At 38.1% G+C, this 22,366-nt stretch overlaps 4 protein-coding genes across 6 annotated transcripts; 2 read left to right on the top strand and 2 right to left on the bottom strand.

The window, feature by feature from the left end:
* Positions 1 to 5,919: 5,919 nt before the first annotated feature.
* Positions 5,920 to 6,432, bottom strand: LOC147502333 (uncharacterized). The gene has a single exon (XM_086604509.1). The coding sequence runs from the start codon at positions 6,430 to 6,432 to the stop codon at positions 5,920 to 5,922; it is 513 nt and encodes a 170-aa protein (XP_086460635.1).
* An 8,505-nt stretch (positions 6,433 to 14,937) lies between these two features.
* On the top strand, positions 14,938 to 16,088 carry LOC147502332 (heavy metal-associated isoprenylated plant protein 23-like). The gene is made up of 2 exons (XM_086607177.1): positions 14,938 to 15,307; positions 15,426 to 16,088. Exons 1-2 carry the CDS (start codon positions 15,148 to 15,150, stop codon positions 15,719 to 15,721), a joined length of 456 nt encoding a protein of 151 aa, XP_086463303.1. The 5' UTR covers positions 14,938 to 15,147; the 3' UTR covers positions 15,722 to 16,088.
* Positions 16,089 to 16,091: 3 nt separating this feature from the next.
* Positions 16,092 to 22,151, bottom strand: PNSL4 (FK506-binding protein 16-2). 3 transcript variants are annotated; one of them, XM_086607175.1, is made up of 6 exons: positions 21,739 to 22,151; positions 21,517 to 21,609; positions 20,932 to 20,992; positions 20,751 to 20,819; positions 20,091 to 20,228; positions 16,092 to 16,273 (listed from the first exon to the last, which is right to left on the bottom strand). In XM_086607175.1, the coding sequence occupies exons 1-5, from the start codon at positions 22,099 to 22,101 to the stop codon at positions 20,161 to 20,163; spliced, it is 654 nt and encodes a 217-aa protein (XP_086463301.1). In that variant the 5' UTR covers positions 22,102 to 22,151; the 3' UTR covers positions 16,092 to 16,273; positions 20,091 to 20,160. The 3 variants fall into 3 exon arrangements, with proteins under 3 accessions (XP_086463301.1, XP_086463300.1, XP_086463302.1); XM_086607174.1 differs by lacking the exon at positions 16,092 to 16,273 and adding an exon at positions 17,883 to 18,474; XM_086607176.1 differs by lacking the exon at positions 16,092 to 16,273 and adding an exon at positions 17,883 to 18,252.
* On the top strand, positions 18,575 to 19,661 carry LOC147502331 (heavy metal-associated isoprenylated plant protein 23-like). Its single transcript, XM_086607178.1, has 2 exons — positions 18,575 to 19,115; positions 19,213 to 19,661. Exons 1-2 carry the CDS (start codon positions 18,953 to 18,955, stop codon positions 19,506 to 19,508), a joined length of 459 nt encoding a protein of 152 aa, XP_086463304.1. The 5' UTR covers positions 18,575 to 18,952; the 3' UTR covers positions 19,509 to 19,661.
* Positions 22,152 to 22,366: the final 215 nt, after the last annotated feature.

Raw genomic sequence — 22,366 nt, 5'->3', positions numbered from 1 at the left:
GAGAAAAGTGAAAGAGGAGAGAGTGAGTTATTGTAAGTGGAGAGTTTTGGTTCATACAGTATGCATCTACCCTTTATCTTTCCTTATTTTTATTACTTTTTACCTTTGTTTAGTAACTAACTTTTCTTTTGCACTTTCGATATCAACTCAAGGTGGCTGCTGTGAGCCAGTTTGAGGCTGATATGGCTTCCTTCCACCGTCTGAGGGAAGAAAATGAACAACTGAGGCGAGATAGAAAGCAACTGCACCAGTCTTTTGAAGAGGAGAAAACAAAGCACTCTGCTACCCTCACAAAGCTGGACGCTGCCCTCAGCAAACTGGACTCTTCAGAGAAAGCAAAAAAGACTGCTATCCATGACCTGAAGAAGTTTGTTGAGGAGAATATGCAGCTGCAGAATAACGTACATGCAACTGTCATACCAACCTTTGAATGACAAGTATGCAAATAAGTGCGCCGAGGCCACAGAGCTAATTCCCAAGTTGCCCAAGCTGATGCCGAGTTGGCTGAGGCATATTCAAACATGGACTACTGCGTCACAACAATGAGGAGCTTCAGAACTTATCTACCCCAACACATCATCGACCAATACAATCTTGGAGATGGCTTGGAGATGGTGATGAAGCTCCTATTGAACCTGCCCAACCACTGGCCGCTGCTGGCAATGATATTCATGAGAAAGAAACCGTTGACACTCTCGACACTGATCCTCTGATCCTGACCCCGAATTGTCTAAAGGGAATCAGTACCGATCCTGAGATCACCCTTATTCTTGGAGGCAAATCAAGTGTCGTAGATCAAGCTCATGGTTCCAGTTGCAGCCAAAGCTCTTTTTAAACATTTGTTAACCTTTGTTATCCATTGTGATATTGATACAATACATTTTTCTCTTTTGAATTAAGTAACTTAGAATTTTTATGAAGTGTTTATACATAATTGCTTTATGTTCTTCACCGATACTTACACTATGCTTGCTCTACTCATTTCTTCTTCGATATCCTTCTTCACAACAATATTACCAATTTATACTTAGCAAAAGGTTTTCCAAAAAAATCAAAAAAATTCGATACCACTCCACTTAAACATAGTACCAATCGTACTTCTCTTATCAATCGACACTTAGAACGAAATTTAAAAGAGAAATTGATACTTTCGATACTACCTCACTCAACAGCAATATCACTTGATACTTAGAAACAAAATTAAAAAGAAATTCATATTTTCGACACTACCCCACTCAAAAGCAGTATCAATTGATACTTAGAACAAAATTAAAAAGAAATTCATATTTTTGATACTACCTCATTCAAAAGCAGTATCAATTGATACTTAGAACAACATTTAAAAAGAAATTCATATTTTTTATACTACCTCATTCAACATCAGTATCAATTGATACTTATAACAAAATTAAAAAGAAATTCATATTTTTATACTACCTCATTCAAAAACAGTATCAAATGATACTTAGGACAAAATTGAAAGAAAATTCATATTTTTGATACTACCTCATTCAAAAGCAGTATCAATTGATACTTAGAACAACATTAAAAAGAAATTCATATTTTTTATACTACCTCCTTCAAAAGCAGTATCAATTGATGTGATACTTAGGACAAAATTAAAAGAAAATTCATATTTTTTATACTACCCCAAAAGCAGTATCAATTGATATTTATAACAAAATTAAAAAGAAAATTCATATTTTTGATACTACCCCACTCAACAGCAGTATCAATTGATACTTAGAACAAAATTAAAAGGAACTTCATATTTTTGATACTACCACACTCAAAAGCAGTATCAATTGATAAACATACCTTTGATTGTTTTTATTTAATATTGAAGAGCATATTTATTTACATCCCTTTCCTGATTGGCTTCTCCTCCTTTGCATTTCCCTGACCTGCACTTGAACATTGCTGCCAATAGCAGGATTTTCTTTGACCTGAACTCGATATTGCTGCACAGAACATGATTTTTTGACCTGAACTCGACATTGCTGCTAAGAACATTATTTTTTTACCTGAACTCGACATTGCTGCCAAGAATAGAATTTTTTTACCTGAACTCGAAATTACTGCAAAGAACAGGATTTTCATTGACTTGGTATCAAGGTGCGGACCTACAAATCACCATGATTTTATCTTTGACCTGGTATCGAGGTGCGGACCTACAGATCACCATGATTTTTTCTTTGACCTGGTATCGAGGTGCGGACCTACAGATTACCAGGATTATTCCTTTGACCTGGTATCGAGGTGCGGACTTACAGATCACCAGGATTTTTTCTTTGACCTGGTATCGAGGTGAGGACCTACAGATCACCAGGATTTTTTCTTTGACCTGGTATCGAGGTACGGACCTACAGATCACCAGGATTTTTTCTTTGACCTGTTATCGATATATGATTCTATGGATACCAGGATTTATGATATTTATATTAATATTGCAATTGGAAGTTTCAATATCTTTATTGAATGCATAACCTTGAACATCAATCAAGATACTCAAAATAAACTTTATTGATAAAATGCTTTCAAATTGCTTACATTTTGTGGTTTTGTTAATATTTCACCTTCTGCGTCTTTCAGGTAATAAGCACCATTAATCACTACCTTATGAATGATATAAGGCCCTTCCCAGCTTGCCGCTAATTTGCCTGCCCTTTTTTCTTTAGTTGCTTAAGTGACCATTTTCAGTACCAAATCACCTTCCTGAAAACGCCTCTCTCTTACTTTCTTATTGAAAGTTTTCTTGAGCTGCCGATGGTAAGTATTGAGCCTTAATCTTGCTCGATCTCTTATACCCTCTAGATTGAGGACTTATACTGCCATTACTTCATTATTTTAGCAATTCATTAAGACTTTGGTTCTGGATGTCGAAACCACCATTTGTGATGGAGTCACTGCTTCCATGTTGTCATAAACTAACGTGAAAGGAGACTCACCAGTGGCAGTTCGAGGTGTAGTTCTATAAGCCCATAGAACGCTATTTAACTCATCCACTCAGAGATCTTTCTTGTCTTCTAGCTTTTTCTTTATATTATCCATAATGGTTTTATTCGTTGCCTCTACTTGTCCATTACCTTGAGCATAATATGGTGCCGATGTAAAATGTTTTACCATGTATGACTCAAAGAAAGCTTTTACTTTTCCTCCAACGAACTGTGGCCCATTATCTGATATGATGGCATAAGGAAACCCATATCGGCATATTACCTTCAAATATAAAATTTATCACATCCTTCTCCTTTATGTGATGTAGTGCTATAGCTTCTACCCACTTGGTGGAGTAATCCATGACAGCAAGCATAAACCGTCTTTTACCTATTCCAGGCATTAGAGGACCCACAATATCCATGCCTTATAACACAAAAAGCCATGGATTCGAAATGCAATGTAAGTCCTCAGCTAGGATATGTATTGCCTTTCCATGTATTTGGCATTAAATACACTTTTTGGCGTATCAAAGACAATCTCTTCGCATTTGAGGCCAAAAATATCATTGCCTTGTTATTTTATTTTCCAATGACTTTCCTGTTGAGTGATTTCCACATTCTCTTTTGTGGAGCTTTGCAATAATTAGATGTGCATCCTCTGATGATACACATTTCAAATGTAGACCTTCATGATTTTTTTGATATAACTCATCCTCGAGCAATACATATCTTTGCGCTCCAGACTTAATCCTTCTGGCTTCATTTTTATATCCTCTGGTAATTTATCATTAGATAAGTATGAGATATATGCTTCCATCCATGATACCCCCAGTGTGCCAATCTCCATGACCTCCAATTCATCGATATCGATGCTAGGCCTTTGCTGAATACCAATATTCAAAGTACGTCCCTCAGTGTTTTCCAACATTGCTACTACATATGCTAGGGGCGTCAACATGCCTGTTTTCATTTCTATTGAGGTGTTGAAGCCTTATTTTAGTAAAGTCTTTCAACTTTGCTTTTATAAAACTCAAATAATCCACCATGTTTTCACATCTTGCTGAATATCCACCATTGATTTGACTGACCACCAGCATTGAATCACTGAAAATTGATAATTCTTTGATTTTAAGAGATTTGGCCATCTCGAGACCTGCAATTAAAGCTTCGTACTCCGCCTCGTTGTTAGATGCATGGAATCGTAATGTCACTGCTGTTTCAAGCCTTTGATTTTCGGGTGTGACCAACACTATCCTGATACCACAACCCTTACTTCCAGATGATCCATCCACAAATAACCTCCAACCATTTGTTCCAGCCCATGGATCATTTTGTATCGATAATATCTTCAAGCTCTTGCAATGTTGAGAATTCTTCATTTTCCATGCACCAACTAGTGTCCTCACATGGAAAATCAGCCAGGAAATCGGCCAGTACTTGAATTTTTTCCGACACTTGTTTCGATACTCAACACCAAATTCATTTATTAATACCGATCACATCGACATCCTTCCTGATTTCGAAGTTTTCGCAAGAGTTTGCTTTAATGGAAGATTCATCATAACAATCACAGAATGTGATTGAAAATATGGCTTCAATCTTTGAGATGAGAATAAAAGTGCCAACACATATTTCTCCAGTGTCAAATACAGTGTCTCCACATCGAGCATTGTTTTGCTTTCAAAATATACTGGCCTTTCGACACCATTCTCAACTTTTACCAATACTAAACTTATGGCAAATTCTGATACAGCCAACTAGAGGAGCAAACTTTCCTCCTCATCTGGTTGTGTAAGTATTGCCATCTCTTGTAGATACTTTTTTAACTCAGAAAATGCCTCTTCGCATTCTCCATTTCAACAAAATGTAACATTCTTTTTAAGCAACTTGAAAAGAGGCTTACAACGATCAGAAGTTTTGGAAATGAATCTGTTAAGAGCAGCTATTCTTCTAGTAAACCTTTGTATCTGCTTTCTTGTCGTTGGTGATGGCATTTGTTGAATCGCTCGTATCTAATCTGGATTAGCGTTGATACCTCTCTTGGTAACGATGTAACCCAAGAATTTTCTAGAACTCACGCCAAAAGTACACTTCTCTGGGTTAAGCTTCATGTTAAACTCTCTTAATATCCGGAACACGGTATCGAGGTATTTGACATGGTCTTCAGTTCTCATGGATTTTATAGCCATATCGTCGATATACACCTCGACAATCCTTTTAATGATCTTTTTAAATATTTTCTCCACTAACCTTTGATAAGTAGCGCCTACATTTTTTCAATCCAAATGGCATTCTGATGAAACAGTATATCCCTCCATTCACCACGAACCCTATCTTGATTTGATTTATGATTGCCATTAAAATCTGGAAATATCTCGGATATCCATCCCAGAAACTGATTAATTCGAAACCAGCTGTTCGATCAACCAGCTCATCTATCCTTGACATCGGATAATGATCTTTAGGACATCTTTTATTGACATCTACGAAATCGACACATATTCGCACTCTCCCATCTTTCTTTGGCACTACCACTATGTTAGCAATCCATTATGAATGATCCACTTATTTAATTATGCCATTATCTAGAATTTTTTGTATTTCAGCTTGCACCGCATCTTCATACATTGGTCTAACCTTTCGATATTTTTGACGGATAGGAGTTGCGTTTTCTTCCATATTCAGCTTGTGTGAACAAATATCTGGGTTGATACTAGTGAGATCCGACATCAACAATGCAAAGACATCCTGATTTTCTTTCAAAAACCCCATCAAATCATCTTTAACACATACAGGCATTTCAGTTTCAATGAATGTATGTCGATCATTCTCTCCTGTGCCGATATTCACATTCTCCACTGTTTCTATTGTTTTTCTTTCCCATATTTCTTCATTTGGGTTTAGCTCTTGTGTGAACTCTACTTTCTCCTGTATTTTTTGCATATTGGTATCGGTAGGTAAAGCTCCCTTTAACTACTAACTAGAGCTTTCCAAGACGCCCCCCAGTGTCTTGCCTCTTTTCCTTCATCATACCCTTTACTGTGACAAAATTGCACTTTTCTGACTTAGACTGGTCCCCTCTTATCTCATGTAACCCATAAGCCGTTGGGAATCGAATTACTTGGTAGAATGTGCTTGGAACTGCTCTCATATCATGAATCCATTTCCTACCAAGTATCGCATTATGATCAGAATGATGTTTGATGACTACAGATTTGGTCATCACTGTTTGTGGTCCCGCCCGAATAGGCAACTTAATCTCCCCAGCAGGCTTGGTGGAGCTTCCATTAAAACCATTCAAACTGAATTGTAGAGCTTTTAGATGCGTCTCATCGAGACCGATACCTGTAAATGCTTTCCAGAACAAAATGTTCACAGAGCTACCACAATCCACTAATATTTTCTGTACGTCATATCCCGAGATACGCAAAGTAATTAACAATGCGTTGTCATGAGGCAACATTACCTTTGACAAATCATCAGGTACAAACATTATTGCTCCTAGAATGCTCCTCGATACAAGATTTTGGCTTATAGGTATAGGCTCGATATTGACCTCGAGAACCTCCTTAACCGTCGAGATCTTCCTTATCTTGTCTCAAATTATCTTCTTTTGAGGTATCTCGCCCTTGTAAATCATATTTATTACCCCCAGGGGCTTTTCCTGTATAGTTGCTGTTTTTGCTGGTCTTACATCAGCCCTAAATTCTCGCAACTTCCCCTCTTTCATTAGCCTATCAATTTTCTTCAATAGTTGTAAACATGTGTTCGTCTCATGATTTTCGACCTTATGAAAGTTGCAATAAGGCTTACCCTTTATTTCCCTGAGTGCATATTTCGGCCATACCAAAAAAGCTTCTTTCCCCACCCTTCTTAATATATCTTCAGGGGTGGTATTGATGGCGATAAATTTTTTGGGATCCAACTCTTCTTTTAGAGTTCTTTCATATTTCCTCTTTTGCTGAGGTTGATTATCCCTATTTGTATAATTTTCCTGAGGTCTTTTGTTATCTGACCTCGAGGATTCTCGACTCTCATGTCGATCTCCACTATCTCTTTCTTTCTTTTCTGACTCTTATACTTGCAACACATTTTGCATCGTTGCTGCTTGTATCCCTTCTTCCACGCGAATATCTCTATCTGCTTTGTCATACAGCTCTTGTAGACTTTTAACTTCCTTACACAAGAGATATTTGTGCATGTCAGACCCGGTATCACACCAGTTTGAAAAGCCATGACAACCGTCATCTCGGACTCGTCAAGCCTCTCCACCGATTGAGTTTCTGCTTTGAATCTGGCTAGAAAATCTTTTAAATACTCCTTCTTTCCTTGCTTCAGCTGGAACAAAATCGATACTTGCTTCGGTTTTATCCTTTGATGACCATAGTTAATCTTTCCTCAATCTTGTGAAAACATGAGATGGTCCCCTCAGGTATCGAGTAGAACCATTTCAATGCCTTAGCCTTCAAACTAGAAGAAAAAGATCGACATAGGATAGAATATATCCCAATATTCAATTCCATGATATATTGAGAACTGATGTCGATAGCAGAAAAGATGGTCCATTGGGTCTGTAGTCTTGTCATATTGGGTGAATTTAGGATTTTTGAATTTTAGGGGCAATGGCACTCTCTCTATCTCTTTTTTCAAAGGATTTTGACCTACATCGTCCGCCAGCTTACGCACCGATGCCGATACCTTTTCCAACAATTGATCACAAAATTGCCTCTGCATCATCTCCTTCATGATCAGCTGGGGTACTTGTATTGTTTCTTCCTCTCTTACCACCCTCAGTGTCATTCTCCTTATCGATTGTACCTCTTCAAGATAGCTTTTCCTGACTTCCTTGATATGACTCTTTTTGGCCTGAGCTTGACTCAGCCCCATATTTCTCATACAACTCTTCAACCTCCCGTCTTTCCTTATCCTCCCTTATTGCTTTATTCTCTGCTATCAGAGCCTTATTTTGCTTTTCTAATTCCTTAAACTTCTTATTTTGCTTTTCTAATTCCTTAAACTTCTTTAGCAAGACTCTCAAAGACATCCCTCCACTTCATCTAGCACTCTACTTGTCGAACGTCTTGTTCGTCTTTCTTCATTTTTGGATGCTATTTGAGAAGTACTTTCTCCATTTGTTAATGTTTCCTTAGCACGCTTTGGAGGCATTGTGAAAAGAAGATTCACTACTCACAGATTCAAGAACTTTTAAATGGTTAAGAATGAAGAGCAAATTCTACTCTTTACCAGAAATCTTCTTCTACCCTTCTCACGGGTTCGATCTTTCAAAGAGAAGAAAAGAAAACTGTTGGGGATTATACCAATACCAATCGATTCCCCACTACACAGATAACTTGTATTTGAACACAATTCAACTCCGGACAAAATCTAAATATCAACTATAACCTATACTAACATGCCCAACTCGCTAAACAACTATTAACAACAGATAATAATGTAACGCAGTAAAAGCAAACCACAACACAAAGATTTACCGTGGTTCGGCCAATGATGCATACTTCCACAAGAGCCAGTTCTTTATAAAGTGGGAAGGAAGATTACAATCTCCTTTCTTTCGCCTCTCACCTTACTAGATCACTCTTTATCTCTTTCTGTGGTTGTATCTCTGTAAAGGTTCTCTCTCTTTGTTTTAGTCTGGATTCCAATCCTTCTGACTTGTTCAGGTTAGTTTTTCCAAAACCTTGATTTTGGTTTTTATCTCCAAAAACCAAATTTCGCGGGTACTGTAGCAAAGGCCCACGAAATTAGACCTGGCGGCGCCAGCGCTCTCTTGGCGGCCTCTTTGAGTGGCGCTTTAAATCTTGGAGTCCCTTCAGCGCTGGTCGCGCGCTAGCCTTCATTGGAACTCGGCCTTGAGTGCGCCTATCCGAGCGCCAGGCGCTCGACATGCACGATGCCGAATTCGCCCCGTTTCTCTCCAACTCTGTTTTCTCTCCTCATGTGAGGGATAACTCCAACAATCTCCCCCTCCCGAACAGTGAGGGGGGATACCTCCATGCAATTGCCAAATCAACAGAGGAGTTCGCTACCATTCCGGTAAACAACAACTATCAAACTTACCTTTCGGTAAGACTTTGGTCATCATATCCGACCCGTTCTTGTCGGTATGGATCTTCTCGATACACAAATGCTTGTCTTCGAAAGTACTTCTCTAATCAATGATAACGCACATGTATGTGCTTGGATCTAGAATGAAAACTTCGGATTCTTGCTCAAGTGGATGGCGCCTCGACCGTCACATTTAACTACAAACTGTTTTCGCTTTAGCCCTAGTTCGTCGAAGAACCTCTTCATCCATAGCATCTCTTTGCAACACTTTCGATCGCAATATACTCGGCTTCAGTAGTGGAGAGGGCAACACACTTTTTGCAACTTAGATTGCCAAGAAACCGCTCCCCGCAAAGTAACCGGATAACCGGAGGTGGACTTCATCAAGTCAACATCACCTCCCATGTATGCAGATCAGTGTAGCCTTCAAGTAAAGGCTTACTTCCACCAAAACACAAACATGATTTGGAAGTGCCTTGGAGATATCTCAATATCCACTTAACACCTTCCCAATGTTCTTTACCCGGATTTGATGTAAATCGCTTACAACCCCAACGGCGAAAAGCAATATCCGGTCTAGTACACACCATGGCATACATCAAACCGCCCATCGCGGATGCATAAGGAATCTTTTTCCATATGACTCGCTCATGCTCACCCTTAGGACACATCTCTTTGGTCATGCGGAACCGCCACCAAGCGGACAACCGACCGACTTCGCTTTGATCCATGTTGAATCTCTTCAACACCTTTCAATGTAGCTTTTCGAGAAAGCCATAACTTCCCACTCTTTTTCGTCACGAGTGATCCGCGATCCAAGTATCCGCTTTTGCTTGACCCAAATCCTTCATCTCAAAGGACTTACTCAAGTCTTTCTTCAAACTTGGATATCTTGTTGATGTTTGGGCCAACTATCAATCACATATCATCCACATACAAAGAATAAGCATTATGAAATCCCTATCCGGAAATCTCGAACAAACGCGACAATGATCGGAAGCGGACTTCTTGTATCCTTGCTTCGTCATAAAGGAGTCAAACTTTATGTACCACCTGTCTCGGCTTGCTTGCTTCAACCCATACAAGCTCTTTATCACCTTGCATATTAGGTGCTCCTTGCCTTTGACCTCAAACCCCTGCGGTCTGGTCCATGTAGACATCTTCTTCAAGGTCTCCATGAAGAAAAGTCGTCTTAACATCTACCGCTTTCAACCTCTAGGTTCATACTTGCGGCCATACCCAATACCACCCGGATAGAAGTCATCTTCACTCACGGAGAGAAAATCTCATCAAAGTCAATCCCCTTTCCTTTGACCGAATCCCTTCACAACAAGGCGAAGCTTTGTGCCTTGGGTGAGGATTGTTCTCCTCATGCTTGACTTTGTATATCCACTTATTCTTGAGAACTTTTCTCCCTGTGGGTTTCTCAACTAACTCATAAGTGTGATTCTTATGCAAAGAATCCATCTCGTCATGCATGGCCTTCAACCACTTTTCTTTGTCTATACCTTCAAGTGCCTCTTGATAGTACATAGGTTCTCCACCATCCGATAGTAGCATGTATGCATTATGTGGTGGATACCGGTTGAAGCTAGTCTCCCCCTCTCGGACCTCCTTGCCCCATCTGGCCGGTGCCTCGTGAGGTTGCACTTCGCTTGCTCGGTGGTGGTTCATGCATCTCATCTGCATCTTCTATACCAATAGGTTCTATCCCATCATGAGCAATAGGATTCTCATCATGAGCTTCAAACTCATGGTTTCTGCATTCTCAATGCCTTCGCGACGTTCCACGGTAGGAACTTCGGTTCTCAATCAACAAGATCATTGGTGAAAGCCTCAGCTTCTCACCCTCCTCAAAGTCTGCTATGGTTTGGTCTTCTAAGAACACAACATCTCGACTTCGGATTACCTTCTTGTTAATCGGATCATAGAGTTTGTAACCAAACTTTTCATCTCCATAACCAGAAAAATGCACCGCTTAGCTTTGTCATCAAGCTTGGATCTCTCATCATTCGAATATGTACAAATGCCCCCGCACCCAAATACCCTCAAGTATCCATAATCAACATCTCTCGCCGACCATACATACTCTCCGGATAATCACTATTCGAGGCTTTGCCGGCGATAGGTTGATCACATGCATGGTCAGACGCGCATTGCTTCTACCCAAGAGTTTCTAGGTAGCTTAGAGTGAGATAGCATGCATCTCATCCTCTACAATGGTACGGTTCATTCTCTCGCTATTCCATTCATTTGCGGTGTCTTGGGAACGGTCCGCTTTCATGACGAATCCCATGACTCGGCAATACTCTTCAAATGGCCCAATGTACTCACCCCCATTATCCGAAATAATACACTTCAACAACTTCGCGGTCTCTCTTTCCACCATCTTTGTGGAATTTCTCAAACACGCCAAGTACTTCATCCTTGGTCTTCGACTATAGGCCCATATCTTTCTTGACGATCATCAATGAATGTCAAGAAGTACTGAAGCTCCCCCGGTGGGACTTCACTCTCATAGGACCACATAAAGTCAGGTGTGGACTAGTTCAAGGACGATGTCCTTTTGTGAGACGGGAATCTTTGGAAAGACACCTCGTGTTGCTTTCCTACCAAACAATGAGTACATGTATTTAAATGTGTACCTTTAATGTTCGGCACGACCTTTTGCTTAGCAAGAACTTCCATCCCTTTTATGCCCATGTGACACGCCTCTTGTGCCACGTTCGGATGAAGTTTCTTCTTCGCAAGATTCGCTTCACGCTTTACACAAACTAGCCCCGTGTTTTGTAAAGAGAGCAAGTTTTTTCTTTCCTCCGGCCGCTACAATGGAACCTCTCGCTTTCGGTTTCCATACCCCGTTACCAAACGAGTTTACAAGTTATCGTCATCTAATTTCCCGGCCGAAATTAGGCTTAGCCGTATGTCGGGGACATGTCTTACATCCTCGAAGTGTCAAGGTGTAGCCGACATTGGTTTCTATATGAACATCTCCAATGCCTATAATCTTTGAGACTCCACTGTTACCCATCCTTACTTCACCATATTCACCACGTTTGTAGGTAGTGAAGAATCCCCATAGGATGTGTGGACGGATAGGATGCTCCTCAGTATCTATCACCCACTATGTATCGACATGAGGTACTAAGGCAAAGACACACCACAACCGACACAATTCCCACCAGGTCATCGACTAGTCGCGGTAGTATCTCTCTTTGTGTTTCCGTTCCTGCGCACCATGTCTTCATGTACACGGTTATTCTTCTCATCCCTCTTCGTTCTCGACTCATATATCGAAGTGGCCTTTGGTGGCACAATAGTAACATTGCCTCTCGCCTTAGGAGTTCTAGCTTCACCCCTAGATTTACTTTCGTCATCACCTCTAGAACGAGATGGTTTTTCGTTTCGACCTCTCCCCATTTCTCGCGTGAAAGGATCTCCGAGTGAGAGAGGAGCCGCTTCTTCCACTCCTTCTAGTCTCCTCATTCAACAAAGACATGGTAGCCATTTCCATGGTAACAATTCCATCCTTGGCTGCTCCATGTAGGGAAACTGCTAATGTCTCCCAACTTTCGGGTAGAGAGCCTAATAGAAACAAAGCCTCAACTTCGCCTCCCAAATTGATCTTCATCAAATGCATCCGATTGATGATATTCTCAGACTTCATTAAGATGCTTTCGGACATATGAAGAACCTTCTTGGTACTTCGTGTGCGCAAACTTCTAAACGACTAGCACTTTGTTTCCACCCGACTTCCTTTCATACGTGTCTTCGAAGTTTCTTCCACGGTGAAGGTCGTAGTCTCGGGGACACATGGTGAAAGACACCGCCGTCAATCCACTGTCGAATGTATCCAATCGCTTTCGTCAAGCTTTTTCCACTCAAATTTCATCGCCTTTTTTCGGTTTTACTCCCTCATTCTCATGGGAAGTGCCAAGTCCTTGCAATATAGCAAGTCTTCCATCTTGGCTTTCCGGATGGTGTAGTTCTTCCTATTCGGACTCATCATACAAGTGTTCACGGAATGGTCCATCTCTACTTTATTTAACCTCAAATCTTCTCGGGGAATTTCACAAACACATTCCGACCAAGATTCGGATAACACCCCAGGCTATTCCAACCGGCTCGATACCACTTTTGGGGATTATACCAATACCAATCGATTCCCCACTACACGGATAACTTGTATTTGAACACAATTCAACTCCGGACAAAATCTAAATATCAACTACAACCTATACTAACATGCCCAACTCGCTAAAAACAACTATTAACAACGGATAATAATGTAACGCAAAAGAAAAGCAAAACCACAACACAAAGATTTACCGTGGTTGAATTTAATGATGCATACTTCCACAAGAGCCGGTTCTTTATAAAGTGGGAAGGAAGATTATAATCTCTCCTTTCAGTCTCTCACCTTACTAGATCACTCTTATCTCTTTACAAGGTTGTATCTCTGTAAAGGTTCTCTCTCTTTGTTTTAGTCTGGATTCCAATCCTTCTGACTTGTTCAGGTTAGTTTTTCCAAAACCTTGATTTTGGTTTTTATCTCCAAAAACCAAATTTCGCGGGTACTGTAGCAAAGGCCCACGAAATTAGACCTGGGCGCGGGCGCCGCCTCTTTTTGGCGCGGCCAACGCATCGAGTCTCGAGCGGGTCGTGCCTAGCCCATTGGAACTCGCGGTAGTGAGTGCGCCTCTATCCGAGCGCTTGCGCTTTCGACATCGACATGCACGATGCCGAATTCGCCCCGTTTCTCTCCAACTCTGTTTTCTCTCCTCATGTGAGGGATAACTCCAACAAAAACAACACTAGAATTCTTTCCTGATCCTTGAATCACAGACGGCGCCAATGTAGTTATCCGCTATGATCACTGAAAGTATGATCTATGGATGATGATATATGAAAGATGATTAAATGGTTTCTAATGATTAGCAATGATCAATGAACAAATGGTCTATAAGAGACGATTGAAAGATTGAAGCAATTGTATTAAAGATCGGTTTATAATTGATTATGGAATGTGGTTACAAGAACTCTATCTGTTTCTCTCTTTCTTTTTCCAGTTTACAATCTTTTTGTGGGAATCAGATAATGAATGATCTTCTTCTCTTTCAGTCTTTGTATAGTCTTTTCAAATAGCGCTGAGCCAATCAACTCATGCCACGTGTCCATTCTTCTTTTTCCTCCATTTCCTTTTCTTATTTCCCGCTCAACTTATAAAGAGATATCGGCCCTTATGCGGATATCTCAATGTTTAAAACAAAATTAAAACCTGAAATATCATTTGACGATATTTGCCCATGACATCACTAATTCACCATAATATAATATGATTCATAACACCATTGGGTGACATCTTCTTTCAATTTTCAACGAGTCTCCAAAACTAGTATTGCTCAAGGTATTCTGTGTTTAACAAACAAACTAGATACGTTTTAAAAACATACTTTGTTTTGGATTTTGTGTAGGTGGTTCGTATGATAATTGAATTAGATTTGCGTGGCATTGTTTTCTACTGCTTTTTATGGTCGGCAATACCTTTTCATTTATTTTGATAATTTAAACTAATAAAGGCAAACATATAAAAATTTAATTTGTAAAGTAGGTCTCAATGGAGGGTGTATGATAACCTTTACAGTTTTTTGTTTTGGAGGCAACTAAAGAACACCCACTGTAGAGAAATAAACTGGTCGCATTTGTTTCTAGGTGAACTCATGCATATATAGGTTATTTAAACTGCACCCAGATATTTTTCATACCTCGATTATTGGATTTTGTGGTGCATGTTCACTATTAGGTCTAATTCTATTTATTTGATTTACAACTATACAGAAGGTGTTAAGACTGTTAACTATTCAATTTTGCTCATTTCTGGCCTCTCCTCAGTTGTTCCTATAAATACATCCCTAGACCATATATAAATCTTGTCAGCCCATCACGCTTTCTCTCGCTCTTTTCGTTCTCTTCGTTCTTTGTTAGGAAAAAAAGGCTTGGTGTACTATTTGTAATAAGTAGTCTTGTACTAGTCGTTGAATTTCAGTTCAAAAACATCAAATCTTAGGCCAACCTTGTAATTTTTGCCAGTCATATAATTGCTCTCTGATCAAAGCTTCTTTAGAAGAAAGACAACGTACATATGGGTGTTGCAGGAACTTTGGAGTATCTTTCTAGTTTGCTAAGCAGTAACCATAAAAAGAGCAAGAAAAATAAACTATTGCAGACTGTGGAACTTAAGGTCAGTATGGACTGTGATGGGTGTGAGCTTAAAGTTAAGAAAACCCTCTCTTCACTGAAAGGTATCTCTACTACTTAACCCCTTAAAATGTATTTGGTTAGTGTCTATTACTTCTACATATATAAAGTCATTTATTCTTAGTGTGCTAGAAATGATCATAATGTTCTTGTATTGTGCAGGAGTTAAATCTGTGGACATAAACAGAAAACAACAGAAGGTGACTGTAACTGGGTATGTTGATGCAAAGAGAGTCCTAAAAAAGGCACAGTCAACAGGAAAGAAATCTGAGATATGGCCTTATGTCCCTTACAACCTTGTAGTTCAACCTTATGTTGCTCAAGTTTATGACAAGAAAGCACCACCTGGTTATGTTAGGAAAATTGAAACCACTGGTAGCAGTACCATGATGAATCATGAAGACCCTTACATCGCCATGTTTAGTGATGACAACCCGAATTCCTGCTCTATCATGTAGATGATTTTATTTGTTCCCCTTTGTAGTAATAATTAATAATTGTAATATCAATAACATCTGGTTTACTTCTGTGGTTGGTCAGTGCTGTTTTCTTATTTGTGTTAGAAAGCACCACCTGGTTATGTTAGGAAAATTGAAACCACTGGTACCAGTACCATGATGAATCATGAAGACCCTTACATCGCCATGTTTAGTGATGACAACCCGAATTCCTGCTGCTCTATCATGTAGATGATTTTATTTGCCCCCTGTAATAATTGTAATATCGATAACATCTGGTTTACTTTTGTGGTTGGTCAGTGCTGTTTTCTTATTTGTGTACAGCGTTATAACAAAACTTTTAGTGGATGTGGAGTTGTGGACATTAGGCTCCAGAATAGGCTCTTATAATATATTGGAAGATGTAGGTGGTCACGAAACTGATATCAACAGTTTTATGTATACAATGCTTTCTGGAACGGTTTCATCTGTGCTGGTATCCCCTACGCGCACCCCGCCCATCAGCCCATACATCGATTACCGAAGAATCAATATTTTCATGTGTTTCTACACCTAAAAGAAAAGGAAAAATAAAATGAGATACTAATAATAATTTTACAATCCAACTGTTTTTAAGATGCATGTACAATTTTCTGGACCATAAAGATGAAGGAGATGTGTTGTGACTTGTGAATAAATTACCAAAACTGCTTACCACCAAAAAAAAAAAAAATCCAAGACTGAGATTACATCAGGTGATCCGATCTCTTCAAAATGGGGTTGACACTGATTTTGCAACTTTCCAAAAGGCTTGCTTCTCAAGTATCCTTTCCCCATAGTTGTAGTAGTACAGTACCCACATCCACTTTGTGCGTATCTTTTAGAAGTCACACTTTTTAAGTAGGTATCCAAGAATTCGAAAGCAACTTTGAAAGACTTTTTTTTAAATGACGATTCAAACTTAACATGGAGACTTCATAAGAACCTCCTCAACCATCTTTTCACTACCTGTCATAGAAGCTAATCTGTCGTATCTAGCTCGTAAAATTCTTTCTTTGAATGTGTTTTTGCTTTCCACAAAACCACCGTCAACTCAATCCCTAGTGCCCCACAAGACATTCTATTGATCAGCAAGGTTTGACACACTTGGAAAATTATTTTTTTACTTGAACATGTGGCAGGATTTAAGCAGTGAATTTTCACATTCTTTGGAAGTTTTAAATGGTCGACTTCAGCTCTAATTTTCTAATCTCTACTTAATAAGATAAAACGTTTAAAATTGAAAAAAAACTTCCAATGAAATTTTATATATATTTTTTTCTTCTAAAGGTGATTTTATATTAATTAAAAGGGTTAGGGACATATCTTATCTGTAAACAAACTCAAAATCGTTAGGGCATTTCTAAGTTTTGGATTAGGCTAATTTTTTGTAGATATGATTTCCTAACTATTCTAAACATTGTCACAAATAATCAAAAAAATAAAAAAAATTCTAAATTTACCAAATATAATATCAAAAATGGTGAAAATGAACGGTCTACAATTAGCCAAATTTTGTAAATTGTTAACTACATTGTTTGGAATTTTTTGATTTTTTTTTATTATTTGTGACAATGTTTAGAATAATTAGGATATCATATCTATAACAAATTAGGCTAATCCAAAACTTGTAAATACCCTAACAATTTTGAATTTGTTTAAGTGTTAAGATAAAATATGTCCCTAGAACCCCTCCCTAATTAAAAATAGTGTTACAAGGGAACAAAAGAAATATGTTTTGAGTGACTTGTAAAGTTGTATATGATAGACTCGATTACACTAGGAGATGAACCTATAGTAAGTTAATTCTGGATTTTCTATTTTTTTTAGGAATAACGACGGTTTATGATTCTACTATTGTTTTGACCTTTTGTTTAGCTGCACTCCCTTGTTGGCACTTGTATCTGGGAAGTTCACTAGAAGTTTTATATACAATGACTAAATCAGCAATGAAAAAAATGAAGTTTTCTCCAAACTTCTCGTCATACATGGTAATCTCGATTCTCGAGCAAGAAGAATATAATATCAAAAATTTCAAGCAGCTTGAATTCCAGAAGATGGGTTGCTTGTGTGTGGTTCAGCGAAAAAAAAAATAGAAAAATAATAATAAGAAGAAGATGGATTGCCATATACAATGAAGAACTAAAGAAGTAATGAGTGTTATATCCCTCTTAAAAATAATGTATGTAAATACAAGCAATTGCACCACGTTGGACTCTATAGGTTATGGAACCCCCCACTGCCCCACACCCTTCAAACTAAATAAGAAGCCAACAAACCAGTTGTATGTATAACCTCTTCTAACATGTATCTTTCAGCTCATTATACGTCGCCTCTTTACTCCTATTAACTGCAAGTCTGCAACGTGGTTGCCGCTGATGCCATCCTAATTTAACTTACGAATAATCAAATTGATTCCATTATATTGGATGACAACCCTTTGCTTTTTTACTTTCAACTGAAGTCTCTTTGACAAGCAGTAATGCTAACACATTACTGTTTAACTAGCTTTTCTGCATGTTAACGCATAGAAACATCAAACATACTTGCATTGCTTTTCTTTCTTTAACAAGCAAATTATAGATACCAAATTCTCTTTTGGGACCTTTTGAACAAGGTTCATGGCATGAATCATATATAAATAGCTCTCTTTTCTGCTTTATGGTTGGCCACCACCTTTTCTCTTTCCACTTTTACTTTGTCACTTCAAAGTTTAAACTCTAAAGTTCCACAATCTGCACATATAGAAAACGTTTCTTTTTAAGGAAAACTAGAGAGCAAGTAAAGGTGAAGTTACTGGTGTTTAAAGCTTTCTGTTTTGGAGGCAAGAAAGGAATCCAAAGCAAAGAAAGAAGCTTCTTGCAGCTGCAGGGTTTCTATATAAAGTACCTCAGAAATTTTGCATTTTCCTACCCAACTCACTGCTTTGTGTCACTACTCTTATTATTGATCTTCTTCATAATTATTCATCCAAAGTAGCTCTTCTATTGTCAGTCCTTCCCTTGTTATTACTCATAACTGCTACATTTTTTTTCATTCTCATTTCCGCTGTAGTCTTTCTTTGTAATCCTTCATACCATATAGTCCTAGTTTGGGGATTTTGTTTGTTCAGTACATAACTCTCAACTTTAAATAAGGTCACCTTGTGGCTTTCTCAACTAGAAAAGCTTCTGCGAATTATCTTCTATGCAGTATAATTAGAAGAAACACAAGATGGGAATTGGCAGAACCATGGAATATTTTTCTGCTTTACTACACAATAGTCATAAAAGTAAAACCAAGAGAAATAGATTCTTTCAGACTGTGGAGCTCAAGGTTAGGATGGATTGTGATGGGTGTGAACTTAGAGTTAAGAAAGCCCTCTCTTCTATGAAAGGTATATGGCTCAACTTCTTTCACTCAATTTGGTTACTGAGAATATAGTAATACGTTGATGAAATCTAATAATTTGAGATGTTATTTGTCTTCTGCAGGAGTTAAAGCTGTGCACATAAACAGGAAACAGCAGAAGGTGACTATAAACGGGTACATCGATGCAAATAAAGTGCTAAAGAAGGTAAAGTCAACAGGGAAAAAAGCTGAGATTTGGCCATATGTCCCTTACAATCTTGTGGTGCATCCTTACATGGCTCAAGTTTATGACAAGAAGGCACCACCTGGTTATGTCAGGAATGTTGAAACCACTGGCACCAGCACAATGATCAACCAGGAAGATCCCTATATTACTCTGTTCAGTGATGAAAACCCAAATTCTTGCTTTATAATGTAAACATGGCCGACTATCAGAGCAGAAAGGTTTACTATTTATACATTTGTTTTTCTCGGCTGATATACTATATAGTATATATATAGCCTTCTCCCAGCATTGTAAAAATTTCATCTAACGTTCTAGTTTTTCTAATGGAAGAGTTTTAGATGATAATAGGGTTGGTCAGAGCTTTTGTAGTTTCCCATTCACAGGGATTGTGGACTTGTTAACATAGGACCCTCATATATTAATTCAAATAGTGTGGGTTCGTACGAGACAGTTAGCAGTTATTACATTTCTTTTCCTTTCCTAGTGTATTTATTGATGGCATTTGGTTTGTCTAAACTGTACCAGCCCATACATCTGAATATGAAATACCACTATCTTGCATATATAATCTCATATTGTCATGTCCTGGGATAATACGCATATGTATAACATTATGAGAATTTATATTATCGAAAAAAAAAAAAAAAAAAAAAAAAAAACATTATGAGAATTTCTAATGGACCTTAGACTCTAATGAAAGCATGAAAAAATGTTGATCCTTAGAACAATATAAAATATTACCAGAATAAAATAGTAGGGTAAAAGAAAGCTCACAGTTCCATAAATTTCATGGCCTTCTCAGCTACTCAATATCGTGCACATACGTCCTAGTCCAGTTGGCACTTCACTTGTAAATACTAACAAAGCTAATGTCATAGAGAAGAGTCGCATTGGCAGGAATGTTGCAGTCACCTATATCAAAGAAGTATGTTACAAATTACAATATTGGAATATTGATAAAAAAAGTATTTTGACATTTCCTGGGAAGAAAAGCAAAAGAAATGAGAATGGTCAAGTTCTTGGAAAATTACCTAAGAAGAAGATAAATTATGAAAAGGGTGAATATCATTGGATCTTAGATGTATAATTTAATAATGTCGTACATGGTATAATCAACCTGTATATATTTAGAATAGTTGCATTATGAAAACAAAACTAAACAACTTCCAAGTTTAAGAAAAACTTCCAATTTCAGCACTTTAATGGTGCATAAACAACAATCAGATATATTGTGTCTCAAATGGTTCATTGCAAAATGAGACAGTGATTGAAGTCGAGCGATCTATCAATAAATCTCTATATCATATTGGATAAGCCCAATAGAGGATTGTAGTAGTAATGAAGGCTATATGTTCAAAGTGAGACTTACTAGAGAAACGATAGAATTATTATAGAGGGATCTAGAATTTAGAACTGAACTTATTGGAGCTTTACCTCGAAAGCAGCCTGCGGGTTCTGGTCCATATGCTAACTCTGGAGGAATCTGAAGTTTCCGTTTCCCCCCTGCATAGTATACGACATTTGACATAATTTCCAGATTTAAGATGAAAAATTAGGCAAGTAGGAAGTACGTCAATTAAAAAAAAAACAGCTATTGTTGGTTCTCAAAATATACCAACAAGCATTGGAGGTACGCCTTCTCCCCCTCCAATCCCTTGATCCAATCCTTTAGTGACCTGTACAGGGGATACAATTGACTCAATCATAAAATAAAATAAGAGAAAATGGTTTCAAGGATAGTATATCATATCAGTGCCAGTGGAGCATTTTGAAATGGTTGATGCACAATGAGAAGTGGAGATCGATACAAAGTTAAGTAACTTCAACCATGACTAAGTGACCAAATCACTAATTAAAGATTCTGGACCTGTATCTAATTCTTTCCTATATCACCTTGAAGGTTGGCTTATCAAAGGTTGACATCATCGTTTTCAAAAGGGTCTGCAATAAGTTCATATACTTTGGCAGTCTGGCTACTCTCCATGTTGTTTTCCGCATGACTAGATGCGATATACACACATAATTAACATATTTATTTTTTCATCATCTAACAATCACCATTGTGATGTAAATATGTAATAATATAATAAACTAATAATGAGGACTCTTTCTTTTTAATGACATCAATAGATAAATAAGTATTATTTACAGAAAGGACGGACAATAAACCAACTTCGCAAGTAGAAACAATTCATAATACCTTGCCAACACCAATGCGCATAGTGAGCGGTCTTCCTCGTTTATAACTGCTGTCAAAGACCGTGCCATCCGCAAACCTTGCAGTGTAGTGAACCTGCATATCATGAAGATAAATAAATAAACTTTATATAAATGCTACTAATATAGTGAACCAAAGTCGCTCTGCGGCCTTGTGCATTACAAAGAACAAAAAAAATGAGTCAGTGTTAAAATTGAAACTCACATTAATTAGTTCACCACGAGTAGCTTCTTTACCAGTACCAACGCCAACATCACAATAGCCAAGTCCAGTTTTAACAAAGTTAAGTTCACAAGACTTTTCACTAACAGTTGCATAATACTCAATTCTAGTTGCATTTGCTTCTAAAGGCATAACAAACACTAAAGAAGCAGCTAGTAGCCCAATGCCAAACTCATTAAACTTCATTTTATTACCAGAATTTGATGGTGCATTTGAGGACGTTGGAGTTAGAGAAGAAATGGGTTTGAAGGAAAATGAAGAAGATGGTTTGGACTTTATGGTTTGAGGAAGAAGATTTGGCTTTGTAGTGGAAACTGTTAGTGTTGGAAATGGAAGCGCCACCATTTTTATTGATTATGATAAAAATGGAAGTGGATTTTTTTTTTGCTATCTTGGATTTGTGGTGGGTTTATTTGAAGGAGGTGGGAATTGAGTGGACTAATTTTGACTGTTGACTTGGGTTGGGCTTGGCCTAGTCATTTTGATTTTTGAAATAACCGCCAAATAAAACTGAGAAGAAAAAATAAGGCTCCTATTTAATTTCGAGGAAAGTTTACTTCTCAGAATAAAAGTTCTCCATGAAGTTCTAAGATTTTAATTTTTTTTGGTA

This window comes from Coptis chinensis, chromosome 4 (assembly GCF_015680905.1).
Source record: "Coptis chinensis isolate HL-2020 chromosome 4, ASM1568090v1, whole genome shotgun sequence".
NCBI classification, from domain to species: Eukaryota; Viridiplantae; Streptophyta; class Magnoliopsida; order Ranunculales; family Ranunculaceae; genus Coptis; species Coptis chinensis.
The sequence above is the reverse complement of the archived record's forward strand: the minus strand, read 5'-3'. Positions and strand labels throughout refer to the sequence as shown.